Source organism: Oncorhynchus gorbuscha, linkage group LG14, assembly GCF_021184085.1.
Source record: "Oncorhynchus gorbuscha isolate QuinsamMale2020 ecotype Even-year linkage group LG14, OgorEven_v1.0, whole genome shotgun sequence".
Classification (NCBI taxonomy): Eukaryota; Metazoa; Chordata; class Actinopteri; order Salmoniformes; family Salmonidae; genus Oncorhynchus; species Oncorhynchus gorbuscha.
This window is the reverse complement of record NC_060186.1, coordinates 29,590,128-29,612,608: the sequence shown is the minus strand read 5'-3', so window position 1 is coordinate 29,612,608 and position 22,481 is coordinate 29,590,128. Positions and strand designations below refer to the sequence as shown.

The 22,481-nt window shown below is 47.3% G+C and overlaps 1 protein-coding gene across 4 annotated transcripts in view; it reads right to left on the bottom strand.

Annotated features, from left to right (window-relative positions):
• Nucleotides 1-8,156: 8,156 nt before the first annotated feature.
• The window catches only part of LOC123994760 (stromal interaction molecule 1-like), a 117,002-nt gene continuing 102,677 nt past the window's right edge, over nt 8,157-22,481 (bottom strand). For 3 of the 4 annotated variants that reach the window (XM_046297730.1, XM_046297732.1, XM_046297731.1), the window contains 5 exons: nt 20,575-20,675; nt 19,804-20,039; nt 19,337-19,423; nt 16,743-16,806; nt 8,157-8,879 (listed from right to left, as the gene is read on the bottom strand). In XM_046297730.1, coding sequence (XP_046153686.1) covers nt 8,459-8,879; nt 16,743-16,806; nt 19,337-19,423; nt 19,804-20,039; nt 20,575-20,675 — 909 coding nt within the window. In that variant the 3' untranslated portion in view covers nt 8,157-8,458. The remainder of the gene's footprint in view (nt 8,880-16,742; nt 16,807-19,336; nt 19,424-19,803; nt 20,040-20,574; nt 20,676-22,481) is intronic. The other variant, XM_046297733.1, reaches the window with a different exon arrangement.

The following is a 22,481-nucleotide window of genomic DNA, read 5'->3' as shown; positions in this document are numbered from 1 at the left end:
CACTGTGCTCTACCAACTGAGACACAACACACCATCACAAACCACTTCATGTCTCAATGTACTCAATTACTGTATTGTGCATTTTTTTCTTCATGGTGATTGAAAGTCGACAGGTACTAACCTAGATGACCATCCATCTCCAATACAGTGATGTACATTTGGTGGTTTGTAAGGATGGTCAATTAATGCAAAAAAAGTGGTTGTTTTCCATGTTATTTGATTAACAAAAATATTAAATTTGATGTGGATGTTTTGTTTTTACCCATAACTCCTCTGTTCTCATCCTCCTAGCCTTCTACACCGTGAACCATCAGATCATCCTCTCCACCCTCTCAGGACTGGTCGTCTCAGGTTCTGCACACTCTATATTGGCCCACCACCTCAAGTTCAACCTCGACAAAATGACGCTGCTCTTCCTCCCAGGGAAGGCCTGCCTGCTCCAAGACATCTCCAAAGTGCAAAGAACCTTGGCACCCTGTCATTCTCTGCAGCCTGTTATTCTCTGCAAGCATCAAAGTAGTGACTTGCCCTAGAAAATGCCGGTGTCAGAAAGGGCACCCTTAATTCCTGCGAATATGCCCTATTCCCTACAAAATACTACAAAAGTAGTGCACTTTATATGGATTAGGATTCATACCCAATCACACAGCCGAGTTAAAGGAGAGAAGAGAAGATACCTATCTGTGTTCATAATAATATTCTCCTTAACAAGTGAATGACACAATCAGAGATTTATATTTATTTGCTTTGCAAAACAAGAGGAAAACAGGAAAACTGTCTTCATAGTGCTGATTATTCCCAGACAGGAAGTTAGATGAAAAGCCAAGTCATGATACACTCAATAACATGCATACAATAACTATACTGAAACAGAGTAAACTGTGTGTGTGTGTGTGTGTGTGTGTGTGTGTGTGTGTGTGTGTGTGTGTGTGTGTGTGTGTGTGTGTGTGTGTGTGTGTGTGTGTGTGTGTGTGTGTGTGTGTGTGTGTGTGTGTGTGTGTGTGTGTGTGTGTATTTGTTACAAACCTTTAAATCACTTATTTATCTACAGGTGGAAACAACCTACGGGGCACAAACTGGTTGAATCAATTTTGTTTCAATGTAATTTGACAACGTATTGCGAAGTGTAATTTGACATCACAATATGTCCTCAACCACAGGATTATGTCATCATAGTAACCACATTTCAACATAAACAAACCATGTCCAAATCTGTTGAATTTGTACCGTTAAAACAACGTCAGATCTTCAACGATCAGAAGAAAACAGTAGGCTTAGCAGCACCTCCTAGTGGAGAATAGATCTATCTACAGCTACCCTTTAGTCTCCCATCAAGGTTTTTAACCAAGCCCAGCCCTGCTTAGCTATAATATTGATTGCTGACAATTATCAATGTGCTATCATAACAATGACTGTAGAACACTCCACTTAATAATGACATAGATCCCTGTTGCTATCAAAGTCATTCCAAAGGGTAAGTTTAACAGAGCAAATGAATGATGAAAGGCCTAGGCTTTCAAGCTCTGATTGATTTCAAATGTCATGATATTTAGTGCGTTGTTTGGTTGTCAACGCAGCCAATTATCAACATTTGAAGGAGATGTATCTTCTGCTTGGAAGATTTAAATTGCATTTAAAGTTTGACTTGATTTACTCCTATTCTTTAACATACTTTTTGGTTGAGATAGAGGTGTGAATCCAACATAACAACATGCCACTGGCATTGAGTAATGCCAGTGTCTGTATGCAGATGACTCAACACTATACATGTCAGCTACTACAACGACTGAAATGACTGCAACACTTAACAAAGAGCTGCAGTTAGTTTCGGAATGGGTAGCAAGGAATAAGTTAGTCCTAGATATTTCCAAAAATAAAAACATTGTATTTGGGACAAATCATTCACTAAACCCTAAACCTCAACTACATCTCGCAGTGAATAATGTGGAAATTGAGCTGATGATGACTAAACTGCTTGGAGTAACCCTGGATTGTAAACTGTCATGGTCAAAACGTATTGATACAACAGTAGCTAAGATGGGGGGAAGTCTGTCCATAATAAAACTCAGTTCTGCCTTCTTAACACTATCAACAAGGCAGGTCTGTGGTTTTGTCGCACCAGTCGTGTTGTCAGGTGCCACAGAGGGATTTGGGAAAATTGAAGTTAGCTCAGAACAGGGCAGCACGGCTGGCCCGTAAAAGTACACGGAGAGCTAACATTAATGACATGCATGTCAATCTTTCATGCCGCAAAGTGGAAGAGAGACTGACTTCCTTACTACTTGTTATTTGTGAGAAGTGTTGACATGCTGAATGCACCGAGCTGTCTGTTTAAAATACTAGCACACAGCTCGGACACCCATGCATACCCCACAAGACATGCCACCAGAGGTCTCTTCACAGTCCCCAAGTCCAGAAGAGACTGGTAACTGATGCAAGTAGTAGAATCAGATTTAAAAAGCAGGTAAAAATACACCTTATGGAACAGCGGGGACTGTGTAGTAACACAAACATAGGCACAGACACATGCATACACACACATGATAACACGTACACATGGATTTTGCGTTATAGATATGTGGTAGTGGAGCATGGGCTTGAGGGCACACACTTAATGTGTTGTGAATTCTGTAATGAATGTATTATAATGTTTTTAAAATTGTATAACTGCGTAAATTTCACCAGACACCAGGAAGAGTAGCTAATGGGGATCCATAATAAATACAAATAACAATCATTAATTTGTAGACAAACTGGAATTAAAGCCAGATTAAGTCTGTGGCACAGATGGAACTATCCAAGCCGAAGATGCATATCCTTCAAGTTTTGATATTTAGTGGCATTGAAAACAACAATTCCGAACAATTCAATATTATTTTTGAAATACAATAAATAGCCTACTAACTTCTACAGGTATGGTGTGTCCCCCTCGGGACGGTTGATCTAATGTAGGCTAATGCGATTAGCATGAGGTTGAAAGTAACAACATTTCCCAGGACATATACATATCTGATATTGGTATAAAGTTTAAATTCTTGTTAATCTAACTGCATTGTCCAAATTACAGTAGCTATTACAGTGAAATAATACCATGCTATTGTTTGAGGAGAGTGCACAGTTATGAACTTGAAAAGTTATTAACAATAAATTAGGCACATTTGGGCAGTCTTGATTGTCATGCTCGTCGTAATGAGTAGACCAAGGCGTAGTGTGAGTACATATTTTTAATAAACCGAAACTCAGCGAAACAAAACAAACAAGCACAAACTAAATGTGAAGCTACTGGTGCACACAGGCAACTATCTGTAGACAAGAGCCCACAAATAACCATGGGGAAATGGTACCTAAATATGTTGCCCAATCAGAGACAACGATAAATTGGGAACCATATCAGGCCACCATAGACATACAAATTCACCTAGATGACCCACCCAAGTCACTGTCACGCCCCAACCAACACAGAGAATAAACAGCTTACTATGGTCAGGGTGTGTGTGACATTGATTAAAAAAAAATGTTGAACAAAAATACAATGGTTCATTGGATCAGTCTAAAACTTTGCACATACACTGCTGCCATCTAGTGGAAAAAAATCTAAATTGTGCCTGGGCTGGAATAATAATTTATGGCCTTTCTCTTGCATTTCAAAGATGATGGTAAAACAAATACAAAAACACACATGGATATTTCTTTGTATTATCTTTTACCGGATCTAATGTGCTATATTCTCCTACATTCATTTCACATTTCTACAAATATCAAAGTGTTTCCTTTCAAATTGTGTCATGAATATGCATATCCTTGCTTCAGGTCCTGAGCTACAGGCCGTTAGATTTGTTTATGTCATTTTAGGTTCTGAGCTACAGGCAGTTAGATTTGGGTATGCCATTAAAGGCGAAATTTGAAAAAAAGGGTCCGATCCTTGTGGACAAGTTAACAAATTATACACTACATGACCAAAAGTATGTGGACACCTTTTCGAACATCTCATTTCAAAATCATAGGCATTAATATGGAGATGGTCCCCCCTTTGCTGCTATAACAGCCTTTATTCTTCTGGGAAGGCTTTCCACTAGATGTTGGAACATTGCTGCAGGGACATGCTCCATTCAGCCACAAGAGCATTAGTGAGGTTGGGCACTGATGTTGGGCGATTAGGCCTGGCTCGCAGTCGCTGTTCCAATTCATCCCAAAGGTGTTCAGATAGGGTTGTGGTCAGGGCTCTGTGCAGGCCAGTCAGGTTCTTCCACACCAATCTCCACAAACCATTTCTGTATGGACCTTGGTTTGTGCACGGGTGCATTGTCATGCTGAAACAGAAAAGGGCTATCCCCACACTGTTGCCACAAAGTTGGAAGCACAGAATTGTGTTACGATTTCCCTTCACTGGAACTAACGGGCCTAGACTATTATTCTTCTTCCACCAAACTTAACAGTTGGCACTATGCATTGGGCAGGGTAGCCTAGTGGTTAGAGTGTTGGACTAGTAACCGGAAGGTTGCAAGTTCAAACCCCTGAGCTGACAAGGTACAAATCTGTCGTTCTGCCCCTGAACAGACAGTTAACCCACTGTTCCTAGGCCGACATTGAAAATAAGAATTTGTTCTTAACTGATCTTGCCTAGTAAAATAAAGATAAAATAAAAAATTATCCCAGAGGTAGTTTGAACTCAGTAGTGAGTGTTGTAACTGAGGACAGACAATGTTTAAGCGCTATGCACTTCAGCGGTCCCGTTCTGAGAGCTTGTGTGGCCTACCATTTTGCGGCTGAGCCGTTGATGCTCCTTGACATTTCCACTTCACAATAACAGCTTACAGTTGACCGGGGCAGCTCTAGCAGGGCAGAAATTGGACAAACTGACTTGTTGGATAGGTGGCATCCTATGACGGTACCACATTGAAAGTCACTCAGATCTTCACTAAGGCCATTCTACTGCCAATGTTTGTCAATAGAGTTGGCTGTGTACTCAATTTTATACACCCGTCAGCAATGGTGTGGTTGAAATAGCCGAATCCACTAATTTGAAGGGCTGTCCACATACTCTATATACAGAAGTATGTTGGATTCACGTCTCCAACTCATCCAAAAATAAAAGTTAAAGAATGAGATTAAGTCAGTGGCTCAGATGAAACTATCCAAGCAGTGGATACATCTCCTTTTACATGTTGATGTTTGGTTGCATTATCGAATAGCCTAAAGTTAAGGCTATCTTACAAACTAATTCAACATTCAACTTGAAAATGAGTAACATCCATGGCCACATATTGAGGTTCACCATGACTATAAATGTCTTCTTTTTTTGAACCCTTTTTCTCCCCAATTTGGTGTTACAGTTTTGTCTCATTGCTGCAACTGCTGTACGGGCTCGGGAGAGGGGAAGGTCAAGGGCACAACACAACCTTGCCAAGCCGCACTGCTTCTTCACAAAATGCTCGCTTATTAACTCAGAAGCCTGCTGCACCAATGTGTCAGAGGAAACACAGTACACCTGGCAACTGTGTATTGCGCCCGGACCGCCACAGGAGTTGCAAGAGCGCAATGGGTCAAGGACAACCCAGCCAGACAAACCTTCTCCTTACCAGGACGGCGCTCCCACTCCTCTTTTTATTCTGGTTAGAGTTTGCACTTTTCTGTGAAGGGCGTAATACACAGTTTGCGATTTTCTGTGAAGGGAGTAGTACACAGCGTTGTACGTGATCTTCAGTTTCTTGTCAATTTCTCACATGGAATAGCCTTAATTTCTCAGAACAAGAATAGACTGACGGGTTTCCGAAGAAAGTTATTTGCTTCTGGCCATTTTGAGCCTGTTATCGAACCCACAAACGCTGATGCTCCAGATACTCAACTAGTCTAAAGAAGACCGGTTGTAATTGCTTCTTTAAATCAGCACAACAGTTTTTAGCTGTGCTAACATAAATTGCAAAATTATTTTATATTAATCAATTAGCCTTTTAAAATGATACACTTGGATTAGCTAACACAATGTGCCACTGGAACACAGGAGTGATGGTTGCTGATAATGGGCCTCTGTACACCTATGTAGATATTCCATAAAAATCAGCTGTTTCCAGCTACAATAGTAATTTTCAACATTAACAATGTCCACAATGTATTTCTGATCAATTTGATGTTATTTTAATGGACAAAAAATGTGCTTTTCTTTTAAAAACAAGGACATTTCTAAGTGACCCCAAACTTTTGAACGGTAGCGTACATCTTTGGCAGGATACATTGGGCCGGTTTCCCAGACATGGATTGAGCCTAAACTTGGACTAAAAAGCACCTTAAAAAATGTGGGACACATCTACTCATTCAAGTTTTTTTTACTATTTTCTACATTGTAGAATAATAGTGAAGATATCAAAACTATGAAATGACACATATGGAATCATAGTAACCAAAAAAGTGTTAAATAAATCAAAATATATGTAATAGTTGACATTTTTCTAAGTAGCCACCCTTTGCCTTGACAGCTTTGCAAACTCTTGGCATTATTTCAACTAGCTTCACCTGGAATGGTTTTCCAACAGGCTTGAATGAGTTCCCACATATGCTGAGCACTTGTTGGCTGCTTTTCCTTCACTCTGCAGTCCAGCTCATCCCAATCCATCACAATTGGGTTGAGGTCGGGTGATTGTGGAGGCAAGGTCATCTGATGCAGCACTCCATCACTCTCCTTCTTGGTCAAATAGCCCTTACACAGCCTGGAGGGGTTTTGGGTCACTGTCCTGTAGAAAAATAAATGATAGTCCCACTAAGCACAAACCAGATGGGATAGCGTATCGCTGCAGAATGCTGTGTTAGCCATGCTGGTTAAGTGTGCCTTGAATTCTAAATTAATCACTGACAGTGTCACCAGCAAAGCACCATCACACCTCCTCCTCCATGTTTCACGGTGGGAACCACACATGCAGAGGTCATCGGTTCACCTACTCTGTGTCTCACAAAGACACGGCGATTGGAACCAAAAATCATCAGACCAAAGGACAGATTTCCACCGGTCTAATGTCAATTGCTCGTGTTTCTTGGCCCAAGCAAGTCTCTTCTTCTTATTGGTGTCCTTTAGTTCTTTGCAGGAATTCGACCATGAAGACCTGATTCACGCAGTCTTCTCTGAACAATAGATGTTGAGATGTGTCTATGAAGCATTTATTTGGGCTGCAATTTCTGAGGTTGGTAACTCTTAATGAATTTATCCTCTGCAGCAGAGGTAACTCTGGGTCTTCCTTTACTGTGGTGGTCCTCATGAGAGCCAGTCATCATAGTGCTTGATGGTTTTTGCGACTGTACTTGAGGAAAATGTCAAAGTTTTGACATGACCTTCATGTTTTAAAGTTATGATGGACTGTCGTTTCTCTTTGCTTATTGGAGCTGTTTTTGCCATAATATGGACTTGATCTTTTACCAAATTGGGCTATCTTCTGTATACCATCCCTACCTTGTCACAACACAAGCGATTGGCTCGAACACATTAAGGAAAGAAATTCCACAAATGAACTTTTAACAAGGCACACCTGTTAATTGAAAGGCATTCCAGGTGACTACCTCATGAAGCTGGTTGAGAGAATGCCAAGAGTATGCAAAGCTGTCATCATGGCAAAGGGTGGCTACTTGGAAGAATCTCAAATATAAAAATATATTTAGAACTGTTTAACACTTTTTTTGTGTAATTTCATAGGTTTCTTCGCTATTATTCTACAATGTAGAAAGCAGTACAAATAATGAAAAACGCTTGAATGAGTAGGTGTGCCAAAACTTTTGACTGGAATCAACTCCATTCAAATATATAAATATTGAACATATGTGATCTATCTGTACCCACAGCCCCCTTCAAAACATAAACATTTTAAACACTTAAGTACCCATAAAATTAGAAATTACAAAAATAATATCAAATAAAACCTTGCTGGCCTGTATGGTCATAAACAACTTTATAAATAATATCTTTAACTATTGCTGCATTCGCATTTAAAGCTTTAAACATTTCTTCAAGGCTTGGCCTACTCTGTTTTTAAGCTACAGCGGTAACGCTGTATAAAAAGCAAAGAGCTATTAGAAAAGAGTGGGAGTTGAACTGGTATGTCCAGAGAGAAACACCTCCGATAAGGCATTAGACGAGAATCGCATCCATGTAAATGCCATTTATCTAGGTCTTCTTTAGTCCACGTAACTTATTTATTTTTCTTTAGTCTATGTAACTTCTTTTTTTGTTTTTAGTCCATGTAACTTATTTATTTTTCTTTAATTCATGTAATTGATGTATATGTCTTTAGACCATGTCACTTATTTATTCTTAGTCCACAGGCATGTTCTAATATCCATACTAGTTGTAGACCCCTTCGAATGCATGCCCAATACACTGGTTTATTCTAAGTGGTATGCTAGCCTATAGTGTGAACAACGGGAGTGTTGCTCTTTCTCTGTGGTGTCTCCCTGTGAGGACAGAGTGATTTTACGCCTACTTCCTCTTCTTGAATATCTTGAAGGTGTGTTTCTTGCGCTCGTGGCTCAAGTCGATCCCTTCACCCGTGAAACAGCTGTCCTCTTCCAGGGGGCTCTTCTTTGCCTGCATGTGGGGAATATGGCTGTCCTCCTTCCCCGACCGTGCATCAGGGTCAAAGGAGGCGGGGCATAGGGAGTGTGTGGAGTAAGCAGGGGCGAGGGCGGCACTTCCTCCGCCGCAGAGCTCCCCGAGACTGGAGCTCTTCTCCAGGCCATATGACATCATCAGGGGGCTGTCAATGGGAGCCCTGCTCCCATTGGAGCTGTGGCCCTGCTGGGTGAGGGGCTTTGGTGGGAGGGTCTTAGATATGGAGGTGCGCTGTGATTGGCTCTGGGACAGGAAGAGGGAGGGGTCTGAGTCAGACCAGTTCAGATCCCTGAGGGATGAAGAGAAGAGAAAGAGAGAGGGAGAGACAGCGAGAGTAGGTGAGAGAGAGAGGAATATGGAGAAAGAGAGAGGTTAGGCTGGTAAGATACATAAAAGATTGTCAGCAAAAAACAGCAAAAAACAAGCTTATAAAAAAGCAACTATCTAAAGCAAATTGAAATCAGATCTTTACACTAGAATCTAGATCTACAGATAAATGCAGTTAGCTGGGGGGGGGGCACGTACAGGATTAAGGGATGGATTAAGGGATTAAGGGATGGAGAGGGGTGAGTGATAGGGTAGGTAAAGAGAAAGGGTGAGGGAAATGGAGAGGGGTGAGGGATAGGGTAGGTAAAGAGAAATGGTGAGGGAAAGGGGAGGTAAAGGGAGAGGGGTGAGTGATAGGGTAGGTAAAGAGAAAGGGTGAGGGAAAGGGGAGGTAAAGGGAGAGAGGTGAGTGATAGGGTAGGTAAAGAGAAATGGTGAGGGAAAGGGGAGGTAAAGGGAGAGGGGTGAGTGATAGGGTAGGTAAAGAGAAAGGTTGCGGGAAAGGGGAGGTAAAGGGAGAGAGGTGATTGATAGGGTAGGTAAAGATAAATGGTGAGGGAAAGGGGAGGTAAAGGGAGAGAGGTGAGTGATAGGGTAGGTAAAGAGAAAGGTTGCGGGAAAGGGGAGGTAAAGGGAGAGAGGTGAGTGATAGGGTAGGTAAAGAGAAAGGTTGCGGGAAAGGGGAGGTAAAGGGAGAGGTGTGAGTGATAGGGTAGCTAAAGATAAATGGTGAGGGAAAGGGGAGGTAAAGGGAGAGAGGTGAGTGATAGGGTAGGTAAAGAGAAAGGTTGCGGGAAAGGGGAGGTAAAGAGAGAGGGGTGAGTGATAGGGTAGGTAAAGAGAAATGGTGAGGGAAAGGGGAGGGAAAAGGAGAGAGGTGAGGGATAGGGTAGGTAAAGAGAAAGGGGTGAGGGATAGGGTAGGTAAAGAGAAAAGGGGTTAGGGATAGGGTAGGTAAAGAGGAAGGGGTGAGGGATAGGGTAGGTAAAGAGGAAGGGGTGAGGGATAGGGTAGGTAAAGAGAAATGGTGAGGGAAAGGGGAGGGAAAGGGAGAGAGGTGAGGGATAGGGTAGGTAAAGAGAAAGGGGTGAGGGATAGGGTAGGTAAAGAGAAAGGGGTGAGAGATAGGGTAGGTAAAGAGAAAGGGGTTAAGGATAGGGTAGGTAAAGAGAAAGGGGTGAGGGATAGGGTAGGTAAAGAGAAAGGGGTTAGGGATAGGGTAGGTAAAGAGAAAGGGGTGAGGGATAGGGTAGGTAAAGAGAAAGGGGTGAGGGATAGGGTAGGTAAAGAGAAAGGGTGAGGGAAAGGGAGAGGGGTGAGGGATGGGGGAGGTAAAGGGAGAGGGGTGAGGGAGTGGGTAGGTAAAGGGAGAGGGGTGAGGGATGGGGTAGGTAAAGGGAGAGGGGTGAGGGAGGGGTAGGTAAAGGGAGAGTGGTGAGGGAGGGGGTAGGTAAAGGGAGAGGGGTGAGGGAGGGGGTAGGTAAAGGGAGAGGGGTGAGGGAGGGGTTAGGTAAAGGGAGAGGGGTGAGGGAGGGGGTCGGTAAAGGGAGAGGGGTGAGGAGGGGTAGGTAAAGGGAGAGGGGTGAGGTAGGGGTAGGTAAAGGGAGAGGGGTGAGGGATGGGGTAGGTAAAGGGAGAGGGGTGAGGGAAGGGGTAGGTAAAGGGAGAGGGGTGAGGGAAGGGGTAGGTAAAGGGAGAGGGTGAGGGAGGGGGTAGGTAAAGGGAGAGGGGTGGGGGATGGGGTAGGTAAGGGAGAGGGGTGAGGGAGGGGGTAGGTAAAGGGAGAGGGGTGAAGTAGGGGTAGGTAAAGGGAGAGGGGTGAGGGATGGGGTAGGTAAAGGGAGAGGGGTGAGGGAAGGGGTAGGTAAAGGGAGAGGGGTGAGGGAGGGGTAGGTAAAGGGAGAGGGGTGGGGGATAGGGTAGGTAAAGGGAGAGGGGTGAGGGAGGGGGTAGGTAAAGGGAGAGGGGTGGGGGATGGGGGAGGTAAAGAGAAAGGGGTGAGGGATAGGGTAGGTAAAGAGAAAGGGGTTAGGGATAGGGTAGGTAAAGAGAAAGGGGTGAGGGATAGGGTAGGTAAAGAGAAAGGGTGAGGGAAAGGGAGAGGGGTGAGGGAGGGGTTGGTAAAGGGAGAGTGGTGAGGGAGGGGGTAGGTAAAGGGAGAGGGGTGAGGGAGGGGGTAGGTAAAGGGAGAGGGGTGAGGGAGGGGTTAGGTAAAGGGAGAGGGGTGAGGGAGGGGGTCGGTAAAGGGAGAGGGGTGAGGGAGGGGTAGGTAAAGGGAGAGGGGTGAGGTAGGGGTAGGTAAAGGGAGAGGGGTGAGGGATGGGGTAGGTAAAGGGAGAGGGGTGAGGGAAGGGGTAGGTAAAGGGAGAGGGGTGAGGGAGGGGGTAGGTAAAGGGAGAGGGGTGGGGGATGGGGTAGGTAAAGGGAGAGGGGGTGAGGGAGGGGTAGGTAAAGGGACAGGGGTGAGGTAGGGGTAGGTAAAGGGAGAGGGGTGAGGGATGGGGTAGGTAAAGGGAGAGGGGTGAGGGAGGGGGTAGGTAAAGGGAGAGGGGTGGGGGATAGGGTAGGTAAAGGGAGAGGGTGAGGGAGGGGGTAGGTAAAGGGAGAGGGGTGGGGGATGGGGGAGGTAAAGAGAAAGGGGTGAGGGATAGGGTAGGTAAAGAGAAAGGGGTTAGGGATAGGGTAGGTAAAGAGAAAGGGGTGAGGGATAGGGTAGGTAAAGAGAAAGGGGTGAGGGATAGGGTAGGTAAAGGGAGAGGGGTGGGGGATGGGGGAGGTAAAGAGAAAGGGGTGAGGGATAGGGTAGGTAAAGAGAAAGGGGTTAGGGATAGGGTAGGTAAAGAGAAAGGGGTGAGGGATAGGGTAGGTAAAGAGAAAGGGGTGAGGGATAGGGTAGGTAAAGAGAAAGGGTGAGGGAAAGGGAGAGGGGTGAGGGATGGGGAGGTAAAGGGAGAGGGGTGAGGCAGGGGGAGGTAAAGGGAGAGGGGTGAGGGAGTGGGTAGGTAAAGGGAGAGGGGTGAGGGATGGGGTAGGTAAAGGGAGAGGGGTGAGGGAGGGGGTAGGTAAAGGGAGAGTGGTTAGGGAGGGGTAGGTAAAGGGAGAGGGGTGAGGGAGGGGGTAGGTAAAGGGAGAGGGGTGAGGGAGGGGTTAGGTAAAGGGAGAGGGGTGAGGGAGGGGGTCGGTAAAGGGAGAGGGGTGAGGGAGGGGTAGGTAAAGGGAGAGGGGTGAGGTAGGGGTAGGTAAAGGGAGAGGGGTGAGGTAGGGGTAGGTAAAGGGAGAGGGGTGAGGGATGGGGTAGGTAAAGGGAGAGGGGGTGAGGGAAGGGGTAGGTAAAGGGAGAGGGGTGAGGGAGGGGGTAGGTAAAGGAGAGGGGTGGGGGAGGGGGTAGGTAAAGGGAGAGGGGTGAGGGAAGGGGTAGGTAAAGGGAGAGGGGTGAGGTAGGGGTAGGTAAAGGGAGAGGGGTGAGGGATGGGGTAGGTAAAGGGAGAGGGGTGAGGGATGGGGTAGGTAAAGGGAGAGGGGTGAGGGAAGGGGTAGGTAAAGGGAGAGGGGTGAGGGAGGGGGTAGGTAAAGGGAGAGGGGTGGGGGAGGGGGTAGGTAAAGGGAGAGGGGTGAGGGAAGGGGTAGGTAAAGGGAGAGGGGTGAGGTAGGGGTAGGTAAAGGGAGAGGGGTGAGGGATGGGGTAGGTAAAGGGAGAGGGGTGAGGGAAGGGGTAGGTAAAGGGAGAGGGGTGAGGGAGGGGGTAGGTAAAGGAGAGGGGTGAGGGAAGGGGTAGGTAAAGGGAGAGGGGTGAGGGAGGGGGTAGGTAAAGGGAGAGGGGTGGGGAGGGGGTAGGTAAAGGGAGAGGGGTGAGGGAAGGGGTAGGTAAAGGGAGAGGGGTGAGGTAGGGGTAGGAAAAGGGAGAGGGGTGAGGGATGGGGTAGGTAAAGGGAGAGGGGTGAGGGAAGGGGTAGGTAAAGGGAGAGGGGTGAGGGAGGGGGTAGGTAAAGGGAGAGGGGTGGGGGATGGGGTAGGTAAAGGGAGAGGGGTGAGGGAGGGGGTAGGTAAAGGGAGAGGGGTGGGGGAGGGGGTAGGTAAAGGGACAGGGGTGAGGGAGGGGGTCGGTAAAGGGAGAGGGGTGAGGGAGGGGTAGGTAAAGGGAGAGGGGTGAGGTAGGGGTAGGTAAAGGGAGAGGGGTGAGGTAGGGGTAGGTAAAGGGAGAGGGGTGAGGGATGGGGTAGGTAAAGGGAGAGGGGTGAGGGAAGGGGTAGGTAAAGGGAGAGGGGTGAGGGAGGGGGTAGGTAAAGGGAGAGGGGTGGGGGAGGGGGTAGGTAAAGGGAGAGGGGTGAGGGAAGGGGTAGGTAAAGGGAGAGGGGTGAGGTAGGGGTAGGTAAAGGGAGAGGGGTGAGGGATGGGGTAGGTAAAGGGAGAGGGGTGAGGGATGGGGTAGGTAAAGGGAGAGGGGTGAGGGAAGGGGTAGGTAAAGGGAGAGGGGTGAGGGAGGGGGTAGGTAAAGGGAGAGGGGTGGGGGAGGGGGTAGGTAAAGGGAGAGGGGTGAGGGAAGGGGTAGGTAAAGGGAGAGGGTGAGGTAGGGGTAGGTAAAGGGAGAGGGGTGAGGGATGGGGTAGGTAAAGGGAGAGGGGTGAGGGAAGGGGTAGGTAAAGGGAGAGGGGTGAGGGAGGGGGTAGGTAAAGGGAGAGGGGTGAGGGAAGGGGTAGGTAAAGGGAGAGGGGTGAGGGAGGGGTAGGTAAAGGGAGAGGGGTGGGGGAGGGGGTAGGTAAAGGGAGAGGGGTGAGGGAAGGGGTAGGTAAAGGGAGAGGGGTGAGGTAGGGGTAGGAAAAGGGAGAGGGGTGAGGGATGGGGTAGGTAAAGGGAGAGGGGTGAGGGAAGGGGTAGGTAAAGGGAGAGGGGTGAGGGAGGGGGTAGGTAAAGGGAGAGGGGTGGGGGATGGGGTAGGTAAAGGGAGAGGGGTGAGGGAGGGGGTAGGTAAAGGGAGAGGGGTGGGGGAGGGGGTAGGTAAAGGGACAGGGGTGAGGTAGGGGTAGGTAAAGGGAGAGGGGTGAGGGAAGGGGTAGGTAAAGGGAGAGGGGTGAGGGAGGGGGTAGGTAAAGGGAGAGGGGTGGGGGATAGGGTAGGTAAAGGGAGAGGGTGAGGGAGGGGGTAGGTAAAGGGAGAGGGGCGAGGGAGGGGGTCGGTAAAGGGAGAGGGGTGAGGGAGGGGTAGGTAAAGGGAGAGGGGTGAGGTAGGGGTAGGTAAAGGGAAAGGGGTGAGGGATAGGGTAGGTAAAGAGAAAGGGGTTAAGGATAGGGTAGGTAAAGAGAAAGGGGTTAGGGATAGGGTAGGTAAAGAGAAAGGGGTGAGGGATAGGGTAGGTAAAGAGAAAGGGTGAGGGAAAGGGAGAGGGGTGAGGGATGGGGGAGGTAAAGGGAGAGGGGTGAGGGAGTGGGTAGGTAAAGGGAGAGGGGTGAGGGATGGGGTAGGTAAAGGGAGAGGGGTGAGGGAGGGGGTAGGTAAAGGGAGAGTGGTGAGGGAGGGGGTAGGTAAAGGGAGAGGGGTGAGGGAGGGGGTAGGTAAAGGGAGAGGGGTGAGGGAGGGGTTAGGTAAAGGGAGAGGGGTGAGGGAGGGGGTCGGTAAAGGGAGAGGGGTGAGGGAGGGGTAGGTAAAGGGAGAGGGGTGAGGTAGGGGTAGGTAAAGGGAGAGGGGTGAGGGATGGGGTAGGTAAAGGGAGAGGGGTGAGGGAAGGGGTAGGTAAAGGGAGAGGGGTGAGGGAAGGGGTAGGTAAAGGGAGAGGGGTGAGGGAGGGGGTAGGTAAAGGGAGAGGGGTGGGGGATGGGGTAGGTAAGGGAGAGGGGTGAGGGAGGGGGTAGGTAAAGGGAGAGGGGTGAAGTAGGGGTAGGTAAAGGGAGAGGGGTGAGGGATGGGGAGGTAAAGGGAGAGGGGTGAGGGAGGGGTAGGTAAAGGGAGAGGGGTGAGGGAGTGGGTAGGTAAAGGGAGAGGGGTGAGGGATGGGGTAGGTAAAGGGAGAGGGGTGAGGGAGGGGGTAGGTAAAGGGAGAGTGGTTAGGGAGGGGGTAGGTAAAGGGAGAGGGGTGAGGGAGGGGGTAGGTAAAGGGAGAGGGGTGAGGGAGGGGTTAGGTAAAGGGAGAGGGGTGAGGGAGGGGGTCGGTAAAGGGAGAGGGGTGAGGGAGGGGTAGGTAAAGGGAGAGGGGTGAGGTAGGGGTAGGTAAAGGGAGAGGGGTGAGGGATGGGGTAGGTAAAGGGAGAGGGGTGAGGGAAGGGGTAGGTAAAGGGAGAGGGGTGAGGGAGGGGGTAGGTAAAGGGAGAGGGGTGGGGGAGGGGGTAGGTAAAGGGAGAGGGGTGAGGGAAGGGGTAGGTAAAGGGAGAGGGGTGAGGTAGGGGTAGGTAAAGGGAGAGGGGTGAGGGATGGGGTAGGTAAAGGGAGAGGGGTGAGGGAAGGGGTAGGTAAAGGGAGAGGGGTGAGGGAGGGGGTAGGTAAAGGGAGAGGGGTGGGGGATGGGGTAGGTAAAGGGAGAGGGGTGAGGGAGGGGGTAGGTAAAGGGAGAGGGGTGGGGGATGGGGGAGGTAAAGAGAGGGGGGCAAGGTAAGAAATGGAGAGAGGAGAATAAAGAGAAGGGAAGAGGATGGATGGAGGGCTAGAGGATGAACAAATGAAGCGTGAGACTATACTAGTCCCATGTGGCTCAGTTGGTAGAGCATGGGGGACCAGCATGGAAAACAAGTATGAAAATGTATGCATTCACTACTGGATGAGAGCGTCTGCTAAATTACTAACATGCAAAAATATAATGCATATGATCAACTACAGATTCAAAATCTCGTAAGAGAGACATATATGAGAAACATGCATGGGTCAAGCCGGGCCTGCTCATCCAAGTCATGCTGAGTGTGTGTTTGTGTGACTGAGCGTGTGTGTTACTATATGCTAGAGCATGTTGCCATGCTGAGAGAAATGGGTACCTAAAGCTGCAGGAGTGAGTGAGTGAGTGAGTGAGTGAGTGAGTGAGTGAGTGAGTGAGTGAGTGAGTGAGTGAGTGAGTGAGTGAGTGAGTCCGTCCGTCTGTCTGTGTGTGTTTGTACCCAAAGCTTCAGGAGTCTAAGCGTTGGGATCTGGCTGTGAGTGTGTGTGCGTGTGTGTGTGTGTGTGTGTGTGTGTGTGTGTGTGTGTGTGTGTGTGTGTGTGTGTGTGTGTGTGTGTGTGTGTGTGTGTGTGTGTGTGTGTGTGTGTGTGTGTGTGTGTGTGTGTGTGTGTATACCCAAAGCTTCAGGAGTCTAAGCGTTGGGATCTGGCTGTGAGTGTGTGTGTGTGTACCCAAAGCTGTAGGAGTATAAGCGTTGGGATCTGGCTGTGAGTGTGTGTGTGTGTGTACCCAAAGCTGCAGGAGTCTAAGCGTTGGGATCTGGCTGCGAGTGTGTGTGTGCGTGTGTGTGTGTGTGTGTGTGTACCCAAATCTGCAGGAGTCTAAGCGTTGGGATCTGGCTGTGTGTGTGTGTGTGTGTACACAAAGCTGCCAGAGCGTTGTGAACTGGCTGTAGCGCCCCTTGTGGGTGGGAGATCAGACAAAGCCTCGAGAGACTGGAAATGGGAGGAGTGGAAGAGCAGAGTGGAAAAACAAGTGCCTTCAGAGGACGGATGGACGGATGGCTGGGGAGGGGTGGACAGCGAGTGGGGAGGGATGGGAGAGGGAGGAAAAGAGAGAAGGCATAGGAAGGAACTCCAGCTGGACAATGGAGTGGCTGCGAAACTGGTGAGCGTGGGGCTGGGGTGGGCAGGAAGATTATAGACCACATCCCTTGCCCTGAGGACCTCCGGGTGAGCCTCTACCAACCTCTGATAGCCCAGGGCCAGTGTGGGGTCTCCCGGGCGCTGTCGCAGGGGCATCATGTTGGGAGCTAAAGGAGGAAAGGAACACAAAAACGTTATACACTGTATACTGCAGACACACATGCACACTCATCATAATGACACACAAATACACTATAATCCTCCACAGAGAGGAATGCGATATAAGGGTATGATACTGTACTGATAAAGCCTGGGAGTGTTTAGGCATAATGAAGCTGAGATTGGAGGTGGGATTGTGCAGAGCCAGACTCAACTGCACCGTTGGAAAAATACTAAAGTCCTTAGCACACAGAGTCCCATGTATGTTTGCAGTAAAGCTTGCAGTATTATTTTTTTCAATACATTTTATTTTTGTTTTCACTCCAAATACAGCCATATACATAAGAACAAAAACATACAGACGCACACAAACGACTACATCTCATCTGTCCAGACACGCATGCTCACACCCCCATCCCTACTGCCCTCATTATTGTTTGCCACTTGGCCTTAAATTGTACCAATGAGTTTTTCTTGGTCACCCATGCTATTTCAATAATAAATAATAACATTTTTCCAATGTGTTAATGATGGCGGATTGTTTGATTTCCATGCTTTAGTATACGTTTTTTCGAGATGAGCGATGAGAAGAGAATCGTCCAGCCCATTTGGTATCTCACTACACCCCCATGTGCCATGTCTTGAAAAATGCAGACAGACAGAATAAAACTTTTTGGACATCATCGCATTCCCAAAAAGCAGGGATTATTGAGTCAATATTAGTTTTACACTTAAGACATGACTCTGTCATTGTGCTGTATAATTTGTGAATATTGTCTCTTGAATAATACATTTTATACATTTGTTTATACTGGATTAAGTGTACCTTTTCGTTACTGGCAATTTCGTTAGTAATGCTCCAACTTTCCCTCCATCTTGTGCCAACAGTTCCTTTTAAGTATTTTTTTAGGGGGTAGATCAGCTTTAATATTGCAGTTAAGATTGTAGCTTCCATCAATGTCATTGTCTGCATCATTTTCAACCCCAATATATTTTTTTGTAAATATAATATATATATATATATTTTTTCCAAATCTATTTTCCTTTATTATTTTCCCCTAACCCTACCACCCCTCCCCTAATTGGAGTAAACTAATGGCTTCTACTTCAAGCGTATACATACTATACTATACATACTACTATATATTTTACAGACACAGTATTTTACAATAGTCAGCTTCTGTTTGTTTTTAATCCCATCCTTCAGCTACCCTCAACCTCCCTCTCATCAATCTCGGAAGACCATCTAGTTGGATTTCTATTTGCCATATATTTTTTAACTGTGCTGTTTCATAAAATTTCTGAACCTATATACATTTTACGGACACTTTTAAGTCTTGGTTCCAATAGTTTCTATTTTTTTAAAGTTCTTAATATAATGCATCAATGAAAGTCTGTTGTAGAATGAAAGTTTCGGCACAGATACTGTATATACACTGAGTGTACAAAACATTCGGAACACCTGCTCTGTCCATGACACTGATTGACCAGGTGAATCCAGGTGAAAGCTGATCCCTTATTGATGTAACTTGTTAAATCCCCTTCAATCAGTGAAGATGAAGGGGAGGAGACAGGTTGAAATATGTTTTTTTTTCAACCTTGAGACAATTGAGACATGGATAGTTTGTGTGCCACTCAGAGGGTGAATATTTAAGTGCCTTTGAATGGGACATACTCAAACCGGTGCCAGGCGCACCGGTTTGAGTATGTCAAAAACTGCAACGCTGCAGCATTCTTCAGGCTCAACAATTTCCTGTGTGCATCAGAATGGTCCACCACCTAAAGGACATCCAGCCAACTTGACAACTGTGGGAAGCATTGGAGTCAACATGGACCAGCATCCCTGTGGAACGCTTTCGACACCTTGTAGAGTCCAAGCGCCGACGAATTGACTGTTGGCAAACTCAATATTAGGTAGGTGATCCTGATTTTTTGTACACTCAGTGTATATAGGAAGTGACAGACATGCTAGAAATCATATTTTATCAGACGTTTTGATGTTCTGAGAAAATAAAGTGTTCTGACTGAACATCCAATGTGCAAATATCCTGGTGTACCAGCCAGAAGATGTGGAGGGACAGAAAAACTGTAGACCTGCAAGTGGAGGTTAGTCAGCAACAGAGGGAGGACAGGAGAGGAGGATAAATAATAAACACCCCTTTCTGAAGGAAGAATGAAAAAGGAGGAAGTCTTCCAGTTGGATAGAATGTCTGATTTGTAGAGAGATAGGGGGAGAGAGAAGGAGAGAAAAAGAGGGGAGAGAAAGAGAGAGGGCATGTGATGAGTGGTTATAAAGTGGCAAATTCTTGTCGCTTCTCCACAAGATAAGATCAACCCCCCCATCTCCCCGCCTCACCCCATCCGGCTCAACTCCACTGCTCCTGAGAGACAGTGGACCATTCCACAGGTAGTGGAGCAGAAGGGGTAGTCTGTCTATGTGGGAGAATCCACAGAGGAAAGAGAAAAGGGGGGTTGGAAGGGTACATTAGTAGTGCTTTGTTAGGATTGGCAAGGAGAGTAAAGGAGGGTGGGCCCAACCAGAATACTTCCATGGGGATTGGCTGTCGGAGATGCCGCTCATTGGCCAGAGGTCACTCACTCGCCGGTCCATCTGCCAGGCCGCGTCTGAGGATAGCCAATCACGGGACAGATGATGAATGTAAGGAAACCAACCAATCAGGACAGAATATGAGGAGATCATCCAAAAGGAGAGTGGTGAGAAGATAGGATACCATTGACCTGGCACAGCTAATCACCAGTACAAGTCACTTGTTCAGGAAGAAGTGTTTGATACAATCAACGTTGTGCACATACAGGACAAGACAGGAGGGTGGTTAAAAGGCACTTTGATAGTTTTGCATTTTGCAGTTAAGGTTAGGATTGAGTGAAGGGAAACTGATCCTCAATCTGTACCACCGGGACACCTCATCCCGGAGCCACTACTACACTATCTAACACAGAGTGATGTGTCGGTGGGCGAAGAAGCACAAAGCGATGACACGTACACCGCAGCGTCCCTGGGGACAGGATATCCTCGTCCATGTCATCTAAATCGTCTGATAGGATTAGGTGCTGCGGAGTCGGCGGGTGCAGGCCCAGGAAGGCGGGGTCTAGGTTGAGGGCAGCAGCCAGGGCGGGCAGACCGGGGTTATTGACCAATGGTAAGCCTGTAAGAGACTCCAACTGCTGCCAGCGGTGAAGTTTCTCCCTCAGAGCAGCCGTCACCTCACCTAGAGCCTGCCTAGAGAGGGGGGGGGTGACAAACAAGAGGAGAGAGAAAAGACAGAGTAAGGGGGAGAGAGAAAAATGGAAAGAGCCTCAAGGACCTTTGAGGTGTGTAACCCAACAAGGTAAAGTCACTTGGTCTGTTGGCTGAGAAATTTAAAGACATTTGGCTGAACAATGTAAAGTCATCTTGCTGAAAAACGTAACGTCAGTTGGCAGAACACAGTCAAGACAATTGGCTGAAAAAGGTGGAGTCAGTTTGTAAAGTCAGTTGGCTGAACAATGTAAAGTCGGTTGGCTTAAAAAGGTGAAGTCTGTTCGCTGAACAAGGTAAAGGCTGTTGGCTATGAAAGGTGAAGTCAGTTTGAAAAGTCAGTTGGCTGGACAAGGTAAAGTCGGTTGGCTGAACAGGGTAAAGTCGGTTGGCTGAACAAGGTAAAGTCGGTTGGCTGAACAAGGTAAAGTCGGTTGGCTGAACAAGGTAAAGTCAGTTGGCTGGACAAGGTAAAGTCGGTTGGCTGAACAAAGTAAAGTCGGTTGACTGAACTTACTTGGCAGTCAGGATCTTGTGATCAACGTCGTCCAGGGAGGAGCTATGAGCCACATGGAACGTCCCAAACAGGGTGCTCCTCTTCTTCTTGATCTTGTCAGCCTATATCATCATCATCAGCACCATCATAATTCACAAAACCACCATCATCAACTTTCTCACCAGGTTCATGTGTGTGTGTGTGTGTTTCTGTGTAACTAAATGACTATCGCCCTATATCACTCACTTCTGTCATCATGAAGTGCTTTGAGAGGCTAGTTATAAGGATCATATCACCTCTACCTTACCTGACACCCTAGACCCACTTCAATTTGCTTATCGCCCAAATAGATCCACAAACGATGCAATCGCCATCACACTGCATACTGCCCAATCCCATCTGGCAGGAGGAATACCTAAGTAAGAATGCTGTTAATTGACTATAGCTCAGCATTCAACACCATTGTACCCTCAAAGCTCATCATTATGCTCGGGGCCCTGGGTCTGAACCCCGCCCTGTGCAACTGTGTTCTGGACATCCTGACGGGCCATCAACAAAACAAAGAAGCTGATCGTGGACTTCAAGAAACAGCAGAGGGAGTATGCCCCTATCCAGATCAACGGGACCGCAGCGGAGAAGGCGGAAAACTTCAAGCTCCTTACCGCTTACATATCACTGACAATCTGAAAGGGTCCACCCACACAGACAGGTGGTGAAGAGGCTGAAGAAATTTGGCTTGGCCCCTAAAACCCACAATTGTGCATTTTACAGATTCACAATTGAGAGCATCCTGTCGGGCTGTATCACTGCCTGGTACAGCAACTGCACCACCCACAAACGCAGGGCTCTCCAGAGGGTGATGCAGTCTGCCCAACGCATCACCGTGGACAAACTACCTGCCCTCCAGGACACCTACAGCACGCAAAAAGATCATCAAGGACATCAACCACCCGAGCCACTGCCTGTTCACCCCACTATCATCCAGAAGGTGAGGTCAGTACAGGTGCATCAAAACTGAGACCGAGAGACTGAAAAACAGCTTCTACCTCAAGGACATCAGACTGCTAAACAGCCATCACTAGCCGGCTTCCACACAGTTACGCAACCCTGCACCTTAGAGGCTGTTGCCCTATATAGACTTGGAATCACTGGCCACTTTAATAATGTAACACCAAATCAAATCAAAAACTTTGTCACATGTGCCGAATACAACAAGTGTAGACTTTACCTTGAAATGCTTACTTACACGCCCTTAACCAACAGTGCAGTTCAAGAAGAAAAATATCTTTACCAAGTATACTAAAATAAAAAATAAAAGTAATACATTAAGAATAACAATAATGTGGCTATATACATATATATATATATACAGGCTAGTTGAGGTAATCTGTACATGTAGGTGGGGGGCAAAGTGACCACCCATATGTAACAAACAAACAGCGAGTGTACAAAAGGGAGGGGGGGTCAATGTATTTTTGAATATATATTTTTTTTACATTTTATGAACTGAGTAGAAGCTGTTGAGGAGCCTTTTGGTCCTAGACTTGGTGCTCCGCTTGACGTGTGGTAGCAGAGAAAACAGTCTATAATTTGGGTGACTAGAGTTTCTGACAATGTTATGGGCTTTCCTCTGACACTGCCTATTATATAGGTCCTGAATGGCAGGGAGCTTGGCCCCAGTGATGCACTGGGCCGTTTGCACTACCCTCTGTAGCGGCTTATGGTCAGATGCCGAGCAGTTGCCATACCTGGCGGTGATGCAACCGGTCAGGATGCTCTTGATTGTGCAGCTATAGAACCTTTTGAGGATCTGGGGACCCATGCCAAATCTTTTCAGTCTCCTGAGTGGGAAAAAGTTCTGTTGCGCCATCTTCACAACTGTCTTGGTGTGTTTGGACCATGATAGTTCGTTGGTGATGTGGACACCA